We start from the raw sequence: 22,455 nt of genomic DNA, 5'->3' as shown, positions 1-22,455 counted from the left end.
GGTAGTGTCATCTAGCGTTTGCAGCTGGGCCAGATCTATTCAGCCATCCTTTAAATGCCAAAACAGCTCTGGAAAGGGCCCTGCCCCCTTCACTGCCTTTTACTGACAGAAATCAAGACTTGAAGGTTGACAATACTGTGTGGTTGCCTAGCAAAGGCAACTGAGAGCATTTGTATTTTAAAGCTACAGGTAGTGCTATTATTTTGGTTTTTTTAAGCTCTCCAATGTACACATATGCGTGTGCGTGTGTAAATGCCCCTTTTGGTCTGCTCATAGCTCTAATCTCTGGATTTTAGTATCCACATATTTGGCCATGTTGAGGATTAGATATATTGATACCCACTGCTTTTTGTAAAAAAAAAAAAAAAAAAAAGTGGCGGTATTCCCATAAGGTTGCACCATCAATTCCCGCCCCCCCCCGGGGCTTGGCGAGCCCCTCCCCCAGGGTGGCTGGCGCTCCGTGCCACAGAGCGCCACCGCCAAAAAAGCGCCGTTCCCATCATCCTGTCTCCCCACTTTACCTCCTTAGCGGGCAGCAACGAAAATGAGGGCAGAGCCGCCGCCGTTTCCCTTTGCGAGTGGGCATGTGCGAGCCTTGCGCACACGCCTACTAGGCCGGGGCGCTTCAGGTGCGCGAGCATGTGCAGAAGCTGAAGGCCGGTCGCGGGCGAGGGAGCGCAAGAGCCAGGCGAGCAGGGTGCGCAGCCTCGGCGCCCTCACGGGCCCAGCGCCGGCCGCCCGGCCTACCTTCCCTCCCCTCCCTCCTCCCCGTGTCTCCTCCCCCGGCGCTGGGCGGCTGCTGCTAGCGAGGAGCGCCCCCTTTCCCTCTCCTCCCCTGGCGCTGCTTCTCGGCTGGTTGAGGCTGCTGCCGCCGGCTGTTTTTCCTCCCGCCGCTGTTCGGCCGGAGGGAAGGGGAGACGCGACGCCTCCCTTTGACATATTAGAAAGGTAAGGGAGGGGGAACGGGGTGGGGGGGTCCGGCGCCGTTGCCCGCGCGTCGTCGTCGTCAGAAGCGACCCTGAGCCTTTTGGCCCTCAGGGAAATGGCAGCTGAACCCGGCCTCAGCGGTGGTGGCCGCCGAGGCTGAGGCGGACGAGCCTTCGCGTCAAGCCCTCCCTCTCGCCCAGTGGATGCGCTCGCAGGGACGAGGCCAAATGTCCTCCCTTCGTGGGGGCCATCTCATCGGGACTTGCCAGGGGAGAGCAGAAGCCCCCCTCCCGTAATCGCTTCCCCCTCAGTTCATTGGGCTTTTGAAAAACTACGGTTGGGTGGCTGAGCTCAACACCCCCCCCCCCCCGCCCCCCGAAGGACTGGAGGCGACTTCCATTGTGGGGAGTGGGGAATCCCGTTTCCCTTCGCGCTCCCCATCTCTGCTTCTCTAAAGATTTGTGCCTGTGGCTCTTAGGGAAGCCTGGTGGGAAAGTATCTTGGGTCAGAAACTGGTTCTGGAAAGTCCCTGAATCCCCAAAACTATGAATCGGCCCCCTCCTCTTCCTTAAACGATTGTGCAATTTCGCGGGTGCGTGTGTGGTGCACAGCTAAGGAAGAGAGAACGGGCCAAGGAATCCTCATCCCAGGCGGCAGGCTAGGCGAAGGCTGGTCTGTCAGGTTTTTGTCTGGGGCTGGCAAGCAGGTCGTGTCATCTCTGGGATACGCGAATCACTGTAGACTGCAAAGGTGTGAGTGTGTGTGTGTGAGTGAGACAATGCCTGTCTTTTCTGTTGCCCTTGCTCCCCCCTCTTGCTGCCGTCGTCGCTGGCTTGGCTTTTGTTGACGATAGTGGGGAAGGAGGGGAAGAGTAAGTGGGGTAATCGAGGCCATCGCCGCTGCCTGGATCCAGCCCGTTCCCTGTCAAACGGGATGGCTCCACTTTCCAGGCAAGCCACCTCCCTTCCCCCTTTACTTTCAGTTTCTTGTGTCTCTATGGCCTCCTTTCCCGGACTCGCCTGTGTAAACCCTGGCGCGGGTGGCGGTTACGCTGTTATCGGAGCGCCTTCCTCCGTGCCTGCGCAAGCTAGCCCTCCCCCATCCTCTCTTAATGACACAACAACAACAATTCTGCTGTACCCGGCGTGGCTTACACATATTTTCCACGTCTACGAAGAACGGATGTGGATCACTGCCCTCTGCACGTGACTGTTTTTTTTCGGGGAGGAGTGTTGTAAATGTGCCCTGACATGTTTTCTGTGCTGTTGGGGTTCTCAGTTATTGGTCCACTAAATCAAACGATTGCTGTAGCTTGGGGTGAGTTTTTTTCTTTTGGATCTTGAATGGGATTCCTCCTTCCTACTCAGTGCAGTAAGTAAAGGGTATGGTCATATGATGGTTCTCCTCAGCTGTCATGATTTTATGCAGACACTTGACTACTATATTCATATGAACAGAATATTAGGTCCATGTCTGTGCACACTCCCAAACTCATACTTACGTGTTACAGCTTTAAGATCTTGGACTGTTTTCAGGAGAGACAAAGAGGTAGGTTTGAGCTAGCTGCAGTTACAAGAGTTTAAACTCAAAGTAATTATTTAATGTTTAATAAAGAAGAAAAAACTGTGCTGTAAAAGACATTTGAACACTTGTATTGATAGAAAATATCCCAATGTTAAATTTGGCTGTTTAAGATTACATTGGTGATCTATATGGCTTGTTTTTGCAAGTTTTACTAGAACATGTGGTAGGAACAAGGTGTGCCAGGTCACAATATTCAACCAAGCTGTTTGTCAGCTGATGTTTAGAACTGAAATAGGATATTTTGGGGAGACATGCAATAGAAGGGTCGTGGCTTGCACAGACAATACCCTGTACAGACACTGAACTTTTGTCACGCTTGCCTGTCTTTCTGTTGCCTTTGCCTTTGTCACCAGTAAATCCATTTTCAGAGGTTTATAAGTAGCTTAGTAGGAAACAGCCTCCCATCCCCAAAGTGCAACCAGTGTTACAGTGATAGAGATGTCTAAATATTATTGTGAGAGTACTAGTTCACCTTTCCTTGTCCCATACAGTTTTACAACTGTCTTGAAATTAATTTTTTATGAATATGATATATCCAGGGAGTTGCATTGGTTTAGTTGCTTTAGTATGCCTGCTTTATGAAACTGAAAAAACAAAAGTTTTACACATGTACATTTAATTCTATATAAACATTGTTTATATTAAGCTAGAATCAATACTGTGGATTGATTTTACACAGATTAAGTCTAATACCTGCAAATACACTGTGACTATTTGCTTTGGTATGAAACTGGCTTTACTGGCTTTACTGTTTTGCTTGGTCCTTCCATAAAAGTTTTCAAAATAAAAATGAGCTGACTGAAACATAAAACTAAGCCCCATAATCTAAAAAATATAATTTAAGGGAATAATGATCCATTCAAGATTAAGTTCACTTTTAAATCCTATTAATTTGAATTTCAAAGAATAATTGCAAATACATTCAGCATCCTACTATATAAAAGTTGACCCGCATTGGTGACAGATCCAGAGGAGTTAGCCGTGTTAGTCTGTAGTTGCAAAACAGTAAAAAGTCCAGTAGCACCTTTAAGACAAATCAACTTTATTGAGGCATAAGCTTTCGAGAACCACAGCTCTCTTCATGAGATGCATTGACTCACCTTTTATTCTGAGGAGCCTGTGAGTGTGCCTGCACCAGGCCTCTGAGTGGCCGCTGCCCACAGGAAGGCCCGGTGCGCTGGCCCGGAGGAGGCTGCCATCACCGCCGCTGGTCCAGCCTGGAGGAGGCTGCCGCTGCGGAAAGGCCCAGTGCGGGCAACCCAGACCTCTGGAGGCTGTTTTTGAGAGCAGGAGCCCTGTCAGGGTGGTGCGACAGCCCCTGGAGTGCTCCTGAGCTCCAGAGCAGGCTGATTTTGGCCCCAAACGGGTCCAATTCGGCCTCAAATGGGCCAAAATTGGCTCACTGTGAAGCTCAGGAATACTGCTAGAGCGGCATGATGGCCCCTGGAGTGCTACTGCGCTCTACAGTAGATCAATTTCGGCCCCTAATTTGGCCCACTGTGCAGCCCCATGGCAGGCTTCTCTGGAGGGCTACAGGGCCTTGGGAGGGCCATGCTGCCCGGCGGCACAGCCCTCTCAAGCCCACACAGTGGGGCAGCGTGGCCCTCATAAGGCTCCACTAGAGCCCATTGTATTGTTAAACACAATAGGCTTTGTTGCTAGTTTGAAATATCAGTTATGCTTTTTCATAAGCTTTCCCATCAAGCAGTATTCAGACCCACCCGAAAAATACAACAGATGCTACGATCAGCAAAAGACAGTAGAGACCCCCTCACCTCTGCAGGAGTATACCGTATACCCTGCAGCTGTGGACAAGTTTACATTGGGACCACAAAGCGTAGCATCCAGACAAGAATAAAAGAACATGAAAGACACTGCAGATTTGGACAACCTGAAAAATCAGCAGTGGCTGGACATAGCCTAACTCAAACAGGGCACAGTATCTTATTCCAGGACACCAAAATACTGGACAACGCTTCCAACTACGTTGTCAGACTGCACAGGGAAGCCATTGAAATTCACAAGCATAAGCAAAACTTCAACAGGAAAGAAGAAACCTTAAGAATGAACAGAGCATGGTTTCCAGTTCTGAAAAACACCAGGCTAACAAAACACTCTATAGTTGTTGTGGGTTTTCCGGGCTGTATTGCCGTGGTCTTGGCACACTGTGACACTGAGAGATCTCTGTCTTTTGGTGCTACACCTCTGAAGATGCCAGCCACAGCTGCTGGTGAAACGTCAGGAACTACAATGCCAAGACCACGGCAATACAGCCCGGAAAACCCACAACAACCATCGTTCTCCGGCCGTGAAAGCCTTCGACAATACATAAAACACTCTATACTCGACAATAGCCCTGCAGAGAAGATTAGCACATCAAGCACCAATCCATATGCAAAAGAACCTCCTCAGGATACAGTGAAGCCTCCCGCCATTAGCATTCCACACCCGGGGAAACTCTTACAGGATGACTCAGCTCAACCCCACCCCTCCTGAGTAGATACAAATGACCTGCCAACATCTTTTCCACACTGTGACACTGAGAGATCTCTGTCTTTTGGTGCTACACCTCTGAAGATGCCAGCCACAGCTGCTGGCGAAACGTCAGGAACTACAATGCCAAGACCACGGCAATACAGCCCGGAAAACCCACAACAACCATCTTGGAAAAATAATGGAAAACTGGGCTTTCTGGCTGGTGTATAGAAACACATTTTGCCAGTTGACTGTAGAACTTCATATGGCTATCTAGTTTTTAGAATGTGCTATCACTAACACTGGAGAAATATTAGAAACAGCTAAGGAATCATTTAGAAAACTCAACTTATCACGACAGATTAATTCAAATTAACATGTGAACAGCAGCTTAAAAGATTCTCAGTTTTTGTGATAAATTTTAGGAATTAGAGCAAGTACCAAATTTGTTTTATTTGTCCTTTCAAGAAATGGTTTTGTGTTTTTGTAATAATAGAACAGGCAGAGAAATTGAACGTTAGGAGTAAACCCCATTGAACTCAATGAAACATTGAACTCAGTAAGCATGTAAAGAATTGGTCTGCATACAGCTTATTTATTTACTTCATTTATACCTACCTCACTTCCCATGGGGACCCAAAGTAGCTTACATTGTTTTCATCTCCTCCGTTTTATCCTCATAAAAAACCTGTTGGGCTGAGTATGTGTGACTGGCCCAGGGTCACCCAGCAAGCTTCCCTAGCAGAGTGAGGCTTCAAAACCTGGGTCTCCCAGAACCTAGTCTAATCCTCTAAACCACACTGGCTGTAAACACTACATATTCATTGTTCTAAATCCACACAGATTTAAGCTTATGAAAGGCATTTTATGGTTCTTTACTGATGCTTTGGTAAGTTGCCTCTTGGGTGTCTAAAGTGGCTATTGCTTTAAAATTTGAAGACAACTTTCCTCTAGTATATGTCAACTCTGACTTGAGGGCAACACATGCGTGCGCATGTGTGCGTGCACACTCGCACCAGTTGTAGCTGTTCTTTGAGACTTGATCGTGGTAGTCGATGCTCTGATCATGTTCAGGTTAGATTACTGTATTTATTTTATTTATTTAGAAAATTGATATGCTGCTTCTCCAGAGATTTGCTCAAAATGACTTATAAGTAAAACAGTAAAACAAAACCATTAGAAACGAGCCTCTGCCATAAAACAACCCACTAAAAAACAAGGCACCATTAAAACAAACCAGGACATAACATCATAAAATACACATTGATCAACCTAAAAATATGTAGATAAATTGAATTTTGGGCAAGGCTGTAAATCATTTAAGAGATAAAAGCGTGCATGAAAAGGAATGTCTTAGTCAGACGCTTAAAGTCAATAAGGTAGACATCAGGCAAGCCTCATGGAGGAGGCTATTCTAAAGGAGAGGGACCACTACTGAAAAGGCCCAGTCTCTGGTCACCATCCACTTTGCCTCTAAAGGTGGGGACAGAGAGCAGGGTTTCAGAAGATCTTAACAATGGGCTTGACAACACCGGCAAGGGTGGTCCTTCAGGTTCACTGACCCTAATTCATTTAGGTTCTTAAAGAGGCAGCCCTTTGAATTGTGCCCAGAAAGAGTGGCAGCCAGTGCAAGTCTTTTCGCACAGAAAGCAATACAGTCCCTATTTCTAGCTCCTGACAATACACTGATTGTGGCATTTTGGACCAACAAATTTCTGAACAATAGTCAAAGTGTTAGGTTAGGGTATGCTGAGTGCAACCCACCTCCAGGACAGTCTGACTCCCCAGTGCTTGAGCAACTTTGTCATTAACTAATAGTACCTCTGCCTAGCTGAGCTTCACTTTATTGGCTCTCATACATCCCTTGATCTGTAACCAAGCAGCCAATGCAGATCTTTTAATATAAGAGGGGAGAGGGGCTTAGTTTATTTGCTATGCTGCTTTTTCTGTTATACTCGTTTTAGATTTATTTTAAATTGATTTCTTAATTATTTTGTTTTAAATATGTTGTATATCATCTCAAGAAGTTTCCTGAAGATAAACAATTTAAATAAATGTTCTATGTATTCCAGATCAGTGGCTATATGTCTTCTGCATCCAAAACAAGTGCCTTGTGGCACCTTGGAGATAATGAATTGTGACGTAAAGTGAGTCACGTTTTCGCACTATAAACTCAGATATTCATTATATATGCCAACAAACTACTAATAGAAGAAGGGAGATGGCAAGAAATCATTAGAGAGACCTGTGGCCCAGCATCCGAGGACAAATATGTGCTAACATATTTCAGAGCACAAATGAAAACAAAAATCCAGCTAAAAAAATAAATCATCCATTACAAGGGATATGGGCGACTCCCAGCTGCTGAGAAAATTATGATGAAAATACAGAAACCTGTGAGAAGGGATAAATGCTATAAGTAATGAGCTACTCCTTCTTGAGTCTGAAAGTATCAAGTTTGCATGTGAATTATTACTCAGCAGCATCATGGTGGAGACAGCCTTAGAAACTATTCTGTTTATACACTGCTGTCTTTTAAGTCTGATATTTAATGTTGAGGAGTAGATGTTTTTGTGTGTTTCATTTTTAATATTTCATTTGGGCTTATTTATTATTTTGCGTACAGTGAGTCCAGTTTGGCCCAAGTAAGTAGCAGAAGGGTATTGCTGGCATATATTTTTTTTTCACGTAGGAGGATATGAAGTTGAATGAGCTGGCTGATGGTGCCAGTGTTGCTGCTGGATTCTGTGATGGTGTCTCTTGAATAGATATGAGGACAGAGTTGCACTGAGGATTGCTGCAAACGCTAGTTCATGGGTTTGCATTTCTATTGGGTGTTCTGTTGTTGCTGGTGAGCTGTTGCTTCAGGTTGGGTAGTAATGACAGGGTCCAACTTCTCAAGGACCATGAGAAAGAAATATCATTTTTAGGGTAAGTGTAAATGTTGGATCATTTACTGCAGAGATACTGGTTGTGAGTTGTAGGTGATAACATGCTATCGTATTTCTAACTGCGTCTGTCTTTAAAAAGTGACTCCTGAGTCTGTCTTGTACATCTGTCTCTTTATTTCCTCAGGTGGGTACTGTAGTTTTAGGAATGCTTGGTGTAAATTTTGCAAGTGTTTGTACTGCCCAAAGGACTGGTGGAAATGTGAGCTTGGTTGTACGCAACAGAGTGTTCAGTAGCTTTCAGAAAAAAAAGTGGTCACATGTATTGTGTAGTTGTATGGTGGAATCTGGAAAGTGAACTTGCTATATGGACTTATTCATGCTCAGTCAATTGTTAAAAGTGTAAAACTGCTCGGGGGTGGGGGGTGGGATATGGGATTGTGCTGACTCAGCTGCCTGTGCTGTGCCTGGTCTGTGCTATGCCCTGCCAGCTTCTGCTCAGACCTGCAGAATAGCTTTTTCATGAACTTGATTCTATAGAGCAGGGATCCCCAACATGGTGCTCATAGATGCCATGGCACCCACCAACACCTTTGCTGGTGCCCACCGGGTGTTTTTAGAAAGTGAGTGGGGCCAGGTGGGGCACTTGCCTAGTGGGGCTTCTGACTGGCCACTGGAGATCAGATTGACTGGTCAGGTTAAAACAATGTTTCAATGGCAGCTGCCATCAGTTTTGTTGTTATTCTCTCTCACTTGTCTTTCCCAGTACCCCTCTTTTCCCCTACACTTTGGCTTCTTCTGTGTGGATCTGCCTCATGTGGCAGCCATTTTGAATGCATCTTTAGTCTCTGTCTGCTAGTGGTTAGGATAATGTTATTCTTCTTTGCCATGGCTGCCTGTTACATTCTGTATCATTTTATTACTAGACTTATAATTGAATGAGTGGGGAACCTGCAAGGAACCTGTGGGAGTCAGTTCATTTCCTCCTGTATCCCTTTCCCCACACTATTTCCTCTTTCCTTCCTCTTGACAGTCCCCATATGCTCCCCCCTTTCCCTGATTCCTTCTTTTTCCTGCTCACAACCACCCTTTTATCCCCGCCCCCATGTCTTCAGCTTTATTTATTATTTACTTCTTACCCCACCTTTCTCCCCATTGGGGGTCCAAAGCACCTTATATCATTCTCTTTTCCTCCATTTTATCCTTGCAACAACTGTGAAAGGTAGATTAGGCTGAGAGTGTGTGACTGGCCCAAGGTCACCCAGGAAGCTTCAACGTCAGAGAGAGGATTTGAATCTGGGCCTCCCAAATCCTAGTCTGCCACTCTAAACACTACATCATACTGGCTCTCAGCTTTCTGTGACTCAGGCAACCACTCCTTGGGAAAAGATTGTCCCAAGTTGCAAAAGTTGTATGGTAGCAAATCACTCCGTGAGTTGTGTAGTGGCCATTGCTTGGGCCAGCCAAGTTGTGCATGTTCTGTGGAGACTGCTGTTGAGCCAGGCAAGTTGTGTGGTATCAAGTTGTAGCTGCTGCTGCACCTGCATGAGATGAGCAAATTGAATGGTAGCTGGGCATGACCCATGGTAAGTTCTCCTTCCAGGACAGGAGGGAGGGGGGCAGAGGTGGACTGTGAGGCCAAAATAGCCCTAGGGAAAAAGGCTCCCCCTCCCCTGCCTTTTACTTACAGAAACTGAAATCTGCAAGTTGACAATATTGTTGTGGTTGCCTAGGAACCGCCACAGTAGTCACTGAGATCTGAGGACATTTGTTTCTTAAAGGTACAGGCACTGCTATTATTGGGGTGGGGGTTAACTGACATTTTAAAAAAAGATTTCAGCTTTGTTTACAAATCTGGGGCTTTTCTTAGTTTTACAGAATGATCTGTTTCATCTGCTTATGGCTCCATCCTTTGGGTTTTAGTATCCACAGATGGGGCCATGTTGAGAAGCAGATGTATTGATAGACCTATAGGGATGAAAAAAAATCTTTACCCCCAACAATAGTGAGTAAAAATCAGTAGTTTTTAAAAGTTGGATTTTTAATCTTTAAATAAATTTCAGCTATAATAAACTCTTCTTAAAAAGCTTGCCTAGTTTAAAATCAAATTGGGATTTAGTACAAATATACAAAACTGAATTTATGATCTTTTAATGAAAGGCTGTTATTCTTTGTAAAGAAAACAGCTCCGTCAATTGTAATATGGTGCAATAGTTCCTTCACCGATATTATTGTATGGTAAGTGGGACCAGGTACTGGAAAGTCACACCTGGTGTCTTTCATTGATCCATATAGGATCAGTGCAACTGGCTCACAACTCTAAATTATAATTTATTTACTTATTTATACCCTGCCTGTCTCCCCAGTGAGAACTCCAAGTGGCTTACATTGGTCTTATCTCAATTTTATCCTCACAACAGCCCTGTGAGATAGGTTGTGTGACTAGCACAAGATCACCATAGCAGAGTAGGGAGTCAAACCTGGCTTTCCTAGATCTTAGTCTAACATCATAACCATTACACCACACTGGCTCTCTCTGTATATAAAAAAAATATAAATATTAATGAGTACCTAGCAGACAGACAACATGGAGAATTACTTTCCATCTCATGAGGATGACCTGATTATTAACTATTATTTATTTATTTAATTCAATTTATATTCCACCCTCCTTGCATCAGCAGGCTCAGGGCAAATTACAATCGATATACTAATTTAAAATACATATAACTTTAAAACCAATAAAACCACATAAATATTTAAAACACACAGCAGCAGACTTCTCCAATAACCACCACCCAACCATCTCCAAAGTATTTAACAGGCTGGGTGGGTAGGGGGGGGTATGTTTTCCTCTAGTTGGCCGGTGGGGAGGCCCAACCAGCGTCAACCATATGCCCGGTGAAACATTTCTGTCTTGCAGGCCCGGCGGAAGGATAACAAATCCGGCCGGGCCCTAGTCTCTTTAGACAGAGTGTTCCACCAGGTTGGAGCCTGGACTGAAAAGGCCCCGGCCCTGGTTGACGCTAGGTGGGCTTCCCTGGGACCAGGGACCATTAACAGCTGTTTGTCACTGGATCGAAGTGTCCTCTGGGACTCATATAGGGAGAGGCGGGCTCGCAGATACGCTGGTCCCAGTTCACATAGGGCTTTATAGGTTAATACTAAAACCAGCCACCAGCCTTTGCTTCTCCTTGAGATTGTTTACTTTTTTGGGGTAGGCTGGGATAGGGCAAGACAGTTTTTTAAAAAGTAGATTAAAACAAGAAGGAACCATAGGAAAAAAAAAATACCATCTAGTGTTGATTGTCTAAAAAACCCTATCATGTGTGTGTTACATGCCATCAAGTCACTTCTAATTTACGGTGACCCCATGAATGAAACGACGTGGCTTCTTTTACTGAGCCCAGCCATCTCATTTGGGCCTTCCACTTTTCCTGCTGCCTCCCATCTTTCCTAGCATTATTCTCTTTTCTACTGACTCTTATGTTGTGACCAAAGAACGATAGCCTCAGTTTTGTCATTTTAGCTTCTGTCGAGAATTCAGGCTTGATTTGATCTAGAATCCACTGATTTGTCTTTTTGGCCATTCATAGAACTCTCCTCCAGCACCACATTTCAAATGAATCAGTTTTCTTCTTGTCAGCTTTCTTCACTGTAATGGGGAATACCATAGTGTGAATTATCTTCTTGATCTTGGTCCCCAGTGACACATCCTTATCTTTAAGAATCTTTTCTAGTTCCTTCATGGTTGCAGGTAAAAAGAGACTCTATTTGAGGTCATAGACGTTATCCTCCAAAAGCAATGTATCATATTTTCCAAAACAGATAACAGCAACTTAAATATTTAATAAACTTAAGTGAGATCTTCTCCCATTGTAGGAAGACTCTCTTCAGTTTTAAATCAATAGTCACCAATTAGTATGCAGTTTCATTTGTAAGTTTCTAAATAGTAAAAGTTTTATTTAAATTGGCTTTTAAAAATTATTTAAATTGCTTATTTAAATCTCCTTGAGTTAAATCAATCTACCCTGCCCTAAATGGTTTTCAGTTACAAATATTCAAGGGTATTGCTAGGGTAGTATTCACTGCCAAAAATTGACAGTTGGGCAGTAGTTAGTTCTTTGATTCAGCAAATAAATGCCATTGATGGTGGCAGGGCTTTTTTTCTGTCAGAACGCTCCGGAATGGTGTACTGGCACCTCTCGTGTGTGGTGGCCCCGTCCCCCTGATCTCCAGACAGAGATCAGTTCCCCTGGAGCAAATGGTTTAAGGTGAGCCTGCTCCCCGCTGCAGTAGGGTGGGGTAATGGCTTGGAATAGGCCGCTGCCGAGCAGGGGAGCACTCCCCCACTTGGCAGCAGCTTGATCCAGACCGTATCGGGCCCGATCCTGGCTGTTTCAGGTCTGTTTTGGCCCAGTTTGGGCCCCAAAACAGCTAGGATTGGGCCTGAAACATCCAGGATCAGGCTGCTGCCAGGCGGGGGAGAGAAGCTGCTACAAACACTGTTCTAGAGGGGGATAGAGCTTTTTTCCTTTTCTTTGGTACTATGTTCTAGGGTTGTATCAAAGTACTGAAGAAATGCTTGTAGACCCACTCTCTTTTAATTTGATTGCGCCGTTTTCTTGTGGTTTCTGTGCCTATCCCCCATTTATGTATGTGCTTCCTACAAGTAATAACCTCATGTGAGGTTCCAGCAAGAACAGGGCAGGACTGTTACAGGCAGTGAGTTCTTGCTATATATCAGTGTCCTAGGAAACAGGACTGTTCTCCAGTAAGTTAGCCATACATGGAGTTCTGCTGAAACAAGCAATATATTCCAGATGCCTTATTGATTGTTGTTATCTTTCGAGTTTTCATCATTTGGTTAGCGGCAAGCAACCAGAGGGAAGGACCCCAACAGACTTCAGGTTTATGTTTCTTGTCCTGGTAGTAGGCAAGAATGTAGTAGGCTGTGGCCTTTAAAATGGGTTGTCTTCCCTTTTGTAGTTTAAATGTCTATTAGCGGTGCAAAAGCAGTTGTATTGTGGTGAACTTCATAGTCATATTTTAATGTATTAAACATTTGCAGCAAATGTAATCTAGGTAAGAGCTGTGGCTCTTGAAAGCTTATGCTACAATAAAGCTGGTTAGTCTTAAAGGTGCTACTGGACTCTTTGCTATTTTACTCTGGAATAGTGTTTGATTAGAATAGTAGAAATGTGATATTTATCTTTCTTTTGCTTATCTCTTTTCAGAAGGCAAGGAAAAACGGTATTGTAGATGGGCATGTCTACCTGGAATTCAAACATACTGTCTATTGAAAACATTGTTCCGTAGTCTTGAGAGTTAACAGTGTATTGTGGATGTGGAAACCCTCTCTGCATGTGCTCAGAAGTACTCATTTTTTTCAAAAATAGAAGGTTTTAGCTTACATGATGGGTTACCTACTCTTAAATTAGGCCAGGTCACTGTTGTACTGAAGCAGAGTTTGGCTGGTTTAGCTAAGCATTCGATATCAGAACACTTGAGTTCTTTAGAGCACCAGATACTAATTTGGTATTCTAGTTCTTTTAACTACCATTCTTACTGTTGTTCTTTAATACCAGAGTATTTCTACAAAGTTTTCTGATATTATTAGAGTATTAACTTGTATGAAACATTGATGAACAATATTGTTTATGTGAAAAGATGAGCATACAACAATTTGAACTAAAAATAATTGTACATATAATGTATATGGATGGAATGGGTTCTCCAGATACGAAGCATACATCTGTAGCTATCATGTGATGGCGAAACAGTAATTCTGATGAGAGTATTAAAAATGTTTGTTTTAGTCTTGTTTGTTTTAGTCTTATTGATACCCTGTTTTGATGTATAGATGTGCACACTTTTAAAGTATTATGAAACCATTAATATTGTACACTATTATATAGAAAATCCGTATTTTAAATCACTGTTCACTTACTCTTTTTCAGGGTTTCTAATAGCAGTAGCAGAGAAGCTGAATGTTGGAAACGTTCTTGGTTTACAAACTAAGCTTTCAGCGTTGCCATCATTGGGAAGATTTGGCTACTTTGCCACAATCATTGTAATTGTTCCAGGGAATGCACCATGACATCAGCAGTAGTTGACAGTGGAGGTTCAGGTCTGGAGTTTGACTGCAATGGAGTGCAAATTCAAGGCGAGGTCAGGAAATGTTAAATTGCCTGTTTTCATGAGGTCTTTGTGAATGTTGGTTATGGATAGTGGAGGTACATGTTGTACAGGAGATTCTTTAGTGAAGACTTGTACGCTTTGCAGTGGAAGGAATGATAATGTCTGATGCTGTACAGGTTTGATGAGAAAAATATGTACAGTGTGGTTGGTGATCTTCATGTTCTTTCCCTTATAAAATGTACAACATGCCTGGCCTGGGCAATTTAAACTATGGGTTGGTTCAAGCAGAAATTTCTGCTAACAGAAAGGATTTCTATTAGTAGTGTGATTTCTTTACTTCCCTCTTCCTGTTGTCGTCCAAAACACCCCCCAAATGCTCCTACTGGGAGACAAGGGACCCCCAGAAATAGCATGGGGAATGAATTGGTAAAAATCATCCTCTGGTCTGTCAGCAGAAATTCTTCATGGGCTTCTATGCCACATCTTAAGTATCATTTTGAAAAAGAACAATCTAGCTCTCTTGCTCCAAGAAAATGGCAAATATTTGTTAAATATTTAGAAAAACCCAAATGACATGGCAGTTGGCTGTGATCAAAATCCCATATTTTAGGCTAATGCTTAACTGTCCCATTGAAATCACACTGAAATTGAATTTGGTGGTCGTAAAAATGCTGTCAAGTCATTGCTGACTCATAGTGCCCCCTGCTGGGATTTTTAAGGCAAGAGACTAACAGGTGGTTTGCCATTGCCTGCCTCTGCATATCAACCCTGTTCTTCCTTGGAGGTTTCTCCTCCAATTATTAACCAAAACTGACCCTGTTTAGTTGCCAAGATTTGATGAGATCGGACTTGTCTGGAAATTGAATTTGGAAGTGATTAATTTTGGCTGCATTTTTGCCTTAATTATTTCCATTCTTATTATTTCTGCAACATTATTTGGAATTTGTCAGCTTCATGAAAATGACATGTCACTTGTTAATTACATGCAGTGAAGTCTGCATATTAGCAGTGCTGTGATGCATTTCTTATATGGCCTTAGGACTGATGATGTTTGCCACCTGTTTTAGTGGTTGTACACACAGATTTATTTTAAAGCTACTAAGGGGAAACATAGAGGGATGTAATTTTGATGGCGAACTTCTAAAATGCTGTCTCACCTTTACAGGAAAATGTCCCAGTGTCTGACTATCCAGCAGTGATTGTTGAGCCGGTGCCAAGTGCCAGAGTAGAACAAGGATATGCTGCCCAGATCTTTGTATATGATGATGAAACTTATCTGTTACAAGATGTTGCAGAAGAACAAGAAATTGAAACTGAAACTGTAAAAACAGGTAGATTTTTTTTGTTATGGTCCTTCAAACTTTAATCAACTGGTGTGCTTTACTAAAGTTTGAATTTCATTTTCAAATATGCTGCCTTTCTCTTCCTCCTCATGTAATAGGACTGGCTAATAGTAAGGGGGGGAACTTCAGTACCAGGGAACTTTAAAATCCAGCCACTCTGTACACTGCACAAATATTCCAGCTCTAGATGGAGGAAACTTGATTTTCCTTTCAGCTAATATTTAAAGCCAGCAGATGGTTTGCCTCTTGGGGTGTGAGATTACTGTGGTTTTCCTTCTGACAATAAAAAACACAGTTAACCAGCTAACAGTGCTTGTTAAATTGGTATTTTGTTTAAGCTTGGATTTTTCACAGTGTTGATGGTTTTTAAAGTTGTTAATTTTTCAAACTATTCTGTTGTGTGCTTATATTAGGGAATAGTTCTGATTCTAAAACTGGATGGAAATATTAAATATGGTCATTCCTTTTAATATTAAGAATATTAAGAAGTAATGTACAATTTCATAAGGAAGCTACCTCTCTCCCCCATTGTGCAACATGCCATTAAGAAAACAACTCCCCAGGCATGAAATAGGGAGGGAGGAAGGGATGAGGCAGGGAGGAAAAAGTGAAAGATCCTCTAGGTACATGAGAACCGTCTTCGGCTTGTAATTGAAAAGCCATGTTTGTTTGATACCTCTGAGGTGCTAACATTTTAGCTCGTGGATTATACTTTGTCATTTAGGCAGGATTATGAGAACCATGCAATTAAACTTTACAGTTCACTCCAAAAAATAACTATATATTTAATAGTGTAGTCCTAAGAAGAGTTACTCCAGTCTAAACTAATTGAAATCAATGGGCTAAGACAGGATTGTGCCCTTCTTAGGATTGCACTGTAAAGCACTTAAAATGTTACCATCTTAAAGAGTCAGTGGTGTCATCAATTCCTTGAAGTAGAGTTCTGCTAGGATTCAAAGAAAGGCACACCCAAAGGGGCTTTGGGGTTTGCAGGCAGTATCTCCTTTACTATGTGACAAGTTGCTTCTGAATCAGAAGGGAATATCAAAAATACTTTGGGCAATCTGATTTTCAAATGAAAAGAAGTAAGGTAGGAGGGCTGTATTGTTGGGAGGGGATCTCAGATGATCCGCTGATGAGTTAGGAACCAGACTCATTACTCCAGTATGTTGTATTGGATTTTTGCTAATGCTATGTCTTAGTGAACTTGTATTTAGTTACCCTATGGCATTGTTTATGGAAATGTTTTTGACATTGACTGTACTAATCCACCTTGAGTCTCAGTGAGAAAGGTGGACTATAAATTAAGTACGTGTGGGCTGGATCCATCCAGCTTTTTCACTCAATTTCATTGAATTCTCTTCATTACTACAGCCCCTCTCACATAGTTTTTGTACATGCAGCTGTTGTCATGTCAAGAATAGCTTTTTAGGTGGACTTTTGGGGGCTTTCTTAATTTTCAAGGAAAAATTCCACAAGGATAGGTAATGATAGTCTGTTGCAGCAAAAGTAAACAGGTGTCTTGTGGTCCCTTAAAGAGTTAACACTTTTCTTTTTGGAACTGAAGAGGGCTCTAGTTCATGGCAAAAGACATTGTATTTTTGTCCTGGTAAAGTGTATCATGAAAGGGATATTTACATACATACTTATAAAATTGCGCTCATTGAACTTGCTGTACAAATAGTTGTAAAAAAGGGAGGGGGTTAAGACCATACCTTCTTCCCCAAGGCAACACAAAAGATTGTCTCTTACTTAAGAAAATAAGATTAATGGAGGAGCTATCATTTGTCTTCAAGTGAAATGTACCTCTGCGTGTGCTTTGAGTTTTCCAGAATGGGCGATAACTTGATTTTTCTTCCAAAACAGTGAGATCATGTGAGAATGTTTTCTTTTTAGATAAGCTGATAATTTTTCGATATTTGACATTTTCCTGTTCTTGACTTCACATCAGAAATCCTCCCTGTGGCACAAGCAAAGTCTTTTAATTTTAAAATATTATTGCCACAGAGAGGTAGAAGATGTACATGAAAAACAGAACTAAACAGAAGATCCATCATGATTATGTCACAGTAGAAAAAAAACCTGAGGCAGAGAACAGTGTGGTATGTATAACTTTTTTGTATTTTTATATGTAGATGTTGAACAATGGAGTTATAAATAAGGGTGGGTTATAAAGATATAGAAAACCCTTTAGCCCCTTCAATAAAAAGTGTTAATGTATATTCTGAAGCAAGTTTTCTTTCTTTTTCAGATTATATCAGATCACTACAAATTATTTAAACCCACTCCAAATCTTCATTTACTATTTTGTCAATTTCAAAATCACAAATTTTAAATGTCTTTCTTTGGATTTTCATCTTCCTTTTAGGGTATACAGACATTTTTACATCTTTGTAAATGAACTGTTGTAATAGTGAATATTAAATATAATTTCAAATCTTTAATATGTATTAAAGGAACAGTGGGAAGATTAATTTGCCATGTGTTCTGTGAAGATACTGATTGAATAATCTGTAGCATTAATCTGTAGACAACTGGTTTGTTATATTGTCATGGAACATGTGCTTTACCTTTTATTTTGGAAATACTGAATTTCTAAATGTACCCAGCTCCATTCCCATTTTCTTTCTTGGCAATTAAAGCTGATTTATAGTATTAATAAGATTTTTGTTTGACATGGGCAAGATTAATGGACCAATAGCAGACCTTATTACTCATTTTTTTAAAAACAGAGTGAAAAAAAATGGGCTAGGTCCAAAGAACTGCAAGTTGAGCTCCACTGACAAAATGGAACTTTCCTTACCATCCCCTCTGGCAGCCTACTGACCCCCTTGAAATGCTGTCCCCAGAATTTAGGGGACCTCCAGAAATAGCACTGGATGCAGTGTGTGTGATTGTGTGTGCGAAAGCACACAAGCCCCCCCCCCCCCTTAGAGTGCCCTGTTTGGATCCAGGGCTAATAACTAAATATATTTTAGACTGAAATATTGAGAAATTATTAGTATTTTGTGCAAAATCTAGATAGCTGCAGTAAAAAAGGACTGCTTTAGATAATCTGAAGTAGGTTTACAAAGTAAGTCTTAATAATTTCTAAATACAGTGATTGCTTTAATCGCTAAAACAGCTATCTCCGAAGCAACACATGCAATTGTAAGATGCTTTTGACTCGGGGATGTGTGTAGGAAGCCCTGTTGTAAAACAGATGCAGCAGAAAGCTTCTGCTGACTGAAGGATTTTCATCAGTAGAGTGACTTCCCCTCCAGCTGGCATCCCAAAATGCCCCCTGAGTTGCTGCCTGTGGGGGCAGGGGAGTCCCAGGAACAACCCTGAAGGGAAAATTGTCAAAAATTATTCCATCCATTCTGTCAAATTTTCTGCTACAGCCAAGCCTGTGTATGCAAACTCTTGCATATATTCATTAGTAATGATTTTTAGTTTGGAAGGCTGTCTTGATACTGCCGTAGTAAATCCTATATTTACCTAGCTGATTTTAATGCTAAGTAAAATGTAATAAAGGAGAAAGCCATAAGCAGATTTTGTCTGCTTTTTGAAGTATCAATTTCATTTTCTGTACATGTTCCACAGAATAGTATATTTAAAACCTTGACATAACTGAGGAGTGCTGTTGGACCTTCAGTATGGTACATATGTTGCAAGCATTCAGATTCTAATGGGGTCTTGTGCTTCTTGTAAGACCTAGAAAGCATGTTTGTTTTTGTAGTGCATAAATCAGATTAAACAAGAGCTGCTGCACTAATTGGATGTCACTTTGTGTATAAATGGTATTTATGGGCATTGCATTGTGTATGTTTAGCTATGACAAATGGGGACTGTGAGGATTCATGGGGGCAGGAGGGAAAAAGACATCCTTTCCTCTTCACCCTTTCTGCCACTTTTTTTCAATGCCCAACTTTTGCTGTTTTTGCTCCAGTTCCCACTTTCTTTTCCCCTTGCCAGCCCTCAATACCTTTGGTTGTGCTTGCCTGCAGGCTCCAACTCTCTGCTTTGTTTCAGCCCCATCAATCCTTCCTTTCCCTTTTATTTGTAGCTGCTTCCAGATACCCCTACATTCCTTGCCCTCTCAACTTTCACTTTCCTATCCTTAGCAACCACTTCTGCCCCACAGCTCCTGTGGTAGTTATTCAACCCTCTTGCAGCCATATAGAAGGTGAGGTGGGCTACGGAAGCAGGCATCTTGGACCTGAGCTGGGCAACAGAGATATTGAATCAGGCGTGGGTGTCCTTTCTTACACCTCTTCAGTCCAGCTCAGACCCAGTTCAGCTGCAGAAGCAGTGTGTCTTGCGTTCAGCTACTGTTCCCCCTGCCTCTGCCATCCAGGGGTACATGTGTGCAGTATCATGTTTTCTGTTTTAACTTTTTTTGGTATTTTTATTTTTCTGCAGACCTGGAATTTTCCTTCGGTTTGTTTAACTGTGGGCCTGTTGTGCAGATTCCTTGATCTACACTAGTTTGTGTGGGTAGGCATACATGCTTACTAAGTATGTAGATAAGTGGAACTGAGCAGCAGTGCTGAAAACTGCTGTAGTCTCTGCATGTTTATGAAGTAAGAACCACTAAATTCAGTGGGATTTGTTTTTAAGTAAGTATGCTTAGGGTTGCAGCCTACACTTGTTGTCTGATACTACTTGATGCTGACATAGAGGTTTTGATTAATTTGTACAAATTCCTGGGGGATAGTTATACGAATGCTTGTTAGTGATAATAGACTTCATATAGTGTGCAAATTTACAAAGGCGTATGATGTAATGCTGGATCAGATGGACCTTGGCTTGATGCAACATGGCATGTATCTTGTGATTAATGGAACTCCTATGGAACACTTTAGTAGTTTAGTATAACGGAAGTGTCGAACTAAAAATATAAACCCAGAGGAAAGGCTGGGTTAAATTTTTTAAATAAATAAAGTATGCATTTTCTTCTGTAAATGACTTAACAGTAACAGGCATGTTCTAAACAAAGTAACAAATTTGCGGTGCTATAAAAATAACATTGAGTATGACCTCTAATTCTGCTCTCCTCTGGGTGCTGATTTACACTTGCAGAATGATGTGGTAGAACACTGAAGCGAAAGAGTCGACTGCACCACTGCAACTAGTGGATTTCAGTTTTGAATGTTCTTCACACCAACGCTATACGAATAGAAAAGTAGTGCCAGGAACAAGAAAGGTTCCGACTTCCTTTGCAATTTGCAGGGTGTTCTTAACGCGGGGAACATTCCAAAACGGGATCTGCCACCTATATGCTGATGTGGCGCATGCCATTTTACGATCTCCGAGTCTTGATGTGTAAATCAGTCCTTGGCGTGGGAGTTTCAAGGAAGCACTGCCACGTGCTATGTTTGTGTGTCGCATCTAGTGTATCGTCCACGTCCTACGACCGGGTTACGGACAGTCGTCGTTTAAATAACAGGACTTATTATAGGAGAACCGTTAGTGGGTCGCACGTCTGCCCGTCGATTCCAGAAATCCACAGCGCGTCAGCCAAGGAACTGTTCGACCCCGTTTAGGGGAAGATTGCCCTTTCCGGGGACGACGAAGGGCTTTGGCTCTGCGCGGTGAGAGACGCTTGAGGAGGAGCGGGATGTTCAGCTGGAGAAGAGCTCATCGGTCCGTAAGAACATCGGAAAGCGCCGGCGCCTGCGAGGAGGCCCCTTCCAGCTCCTGCCGCCTTTCTTCGGCATCCTGTTCCTCACTCGCCTTCTTGCGGGCACGAAGCGAGCGGCCCTTGCTTTTTTCTCGGCCGGGACTCGACGAGACGCCTGCGGGAGAGGCAAGCTCTTTTTCCAGCCCCGCGGCCTTAGACGGGGAGGAGGGAGGGCGAGGAGGAGCGCCCGCCCGGCACTTCCTGTCTACGAGGCGAGCGGCGGAAGGATCGCGGCGGGGGGGGAGGAGGAGGAGGAAGCGCCGCTGCGGGCGGAGAGGCTGTGCGCAGCTTTGCGTCGTCGCTGGCTGGCCGTGCGCGGGAACGAACCGTGCAGCCCGAGGGGCGAGCAGGAGGCGTTTCTTCGCGGTTCGTGGCGCGCTCTGTGCGTGCGCGGACGCGCACGCCGAGGAGCGGGCTCGCGCGGGCGCGCGGCCGAGCGCGGGGAGCCCCTGCGGGTCAATGCGAAGCCGCCGCCGCTGCTGCTCGCTCCAGCGGCATAAACATGGCGACTTCCCTGCATGAGGGGCCCGCGAATCAGCTCGACCTGCTCATCCGTGCCGGTAAGCGGCGACGGGAAACGGCCGGTGGGGACGAGAAGGCGGCTGGGGTGCCGCCGGGAAGAGCGAGAGGGGCTGGGGCTGCGCACGCTGCCCTCGACTCTTCCTGGGGTGGCACTGGCGCTGGCTGGAGTCCTGCAGGCAGGGAGGGAGGGGAATCCAGGAAGTGATCGCTTCGGCGCGTGTGGTGCGCGTTGTAGCAACCTGGCCAGGCTGCAGGCGCCGAGCGCGGAGTGTTTGCGCGTTGCGGGCGGGCGCAGAAGCGTGCGTGTGTTGCTGCCGCCGCCGCCGCCTCCTGTCGGAGCCTGAACCAGGAAGCGTGTGGCGATTGTTGCGCCTGCCCTCCCGGCAGCCACGCCGCGCCGCGTCAGGCGCGTGTGGCGAAGGCGGCGACCCTCGGCAGCCTCCGGGCAAGGGGGCTTTTCCTCGAACCAGTCTGAGGCGCCCCCTCCCTCGGGCGGGCCACAATGGGCTCAAGGTCCCCCCTCCTCTTGGAGGCGTTTGTCGCCCTCTAAACTTTGTTCTGTGCTTGAGAGGGCGCAAGAGCTGCCCGGGGGTCTGTGAGAGGAAGGGTGGGGGCTGCTTTCGGTACTGGGCCCGGGGGCCACTCCGGAGCCAGCCGTATATAGCAAGGGTATTTGGCTTCCCCCTTCCCCCATAGCGGAAGCTCGGAGCTCCCTCAGGAGCCCCTGTGCGCGGGGTGGGGGGAGGAGGAGTGACGGGCCCCGCCGACCAATCAACTGTCACGCGTGTTCGAAATTGGAATGCTGCGGTCTTCATTGGGCGGGGCCAGGGCTCGTCAGGCCTATCCGGATGCGGCTGAGGTGACTGGCAGCTCCCTGTGGCGCTGACAATGCAAGCACGGAATTGGAGGG

At 44.1% G+C, this 22,455-nt stretch overlaps 1 protein-coding gene across 3 annotated transcripts in view; it reads left to right on the top strand.

The window, feature by feature from the left end:
• The first annotated feature begins 841 nt into the window (after nt 1–841).
• The window catches only part of ELF2 (E74 like ETS transcription factor 2), a 44,619-nt gene continuing 23,005 nt past the window's right edge, over nt 842–22,455 (top strand). Inside the window, exons 1-3 of one of the 3 annotated variants that reach the window (XM_054989767.1) lie at nt 842–948; nt 13,835–14,045; nt 15,181–15,346. In XM_054989767.1, coding sequence (XP_054845742.1) covers nt 13,971–14,045; nt 15,181–15,346 — 241 coding nt within the window. In that variant the 5' untranslated portion in view covers nt 842–948; nt 13,835–13,970. Of the gene's footprint in view, nt 949–7,076; nt 7,134–13,834; nt 14,046–15,180; nt 15,347–21,306; nt 21,584–22,455 lie in introns of those variants that run through there. The other 2 variants (XM_054989768.1, XM_054989769.1) reach the window with 2 other exon arrangements.

The sequence above is a fragment of the Eublepharis macularius genome, chromosome 10, assembly GCF_028583425.1.
Source record: "Eublepharis macularius isolate TG4126 chromosome 10, MPM_Emac_v1.0, whole genome shotgun sequence".
Classification (NCBI taxonomy): domain Eukaryota; kingdom Metazoa; phylum Chordata; class Lepidosauria; order Squamata; family Eublepharidae; genus Eublepharis; species Eublepharis macularius.
This window is presented reverse-complemented; position numbering and strand designations above follow the sequence as displayed.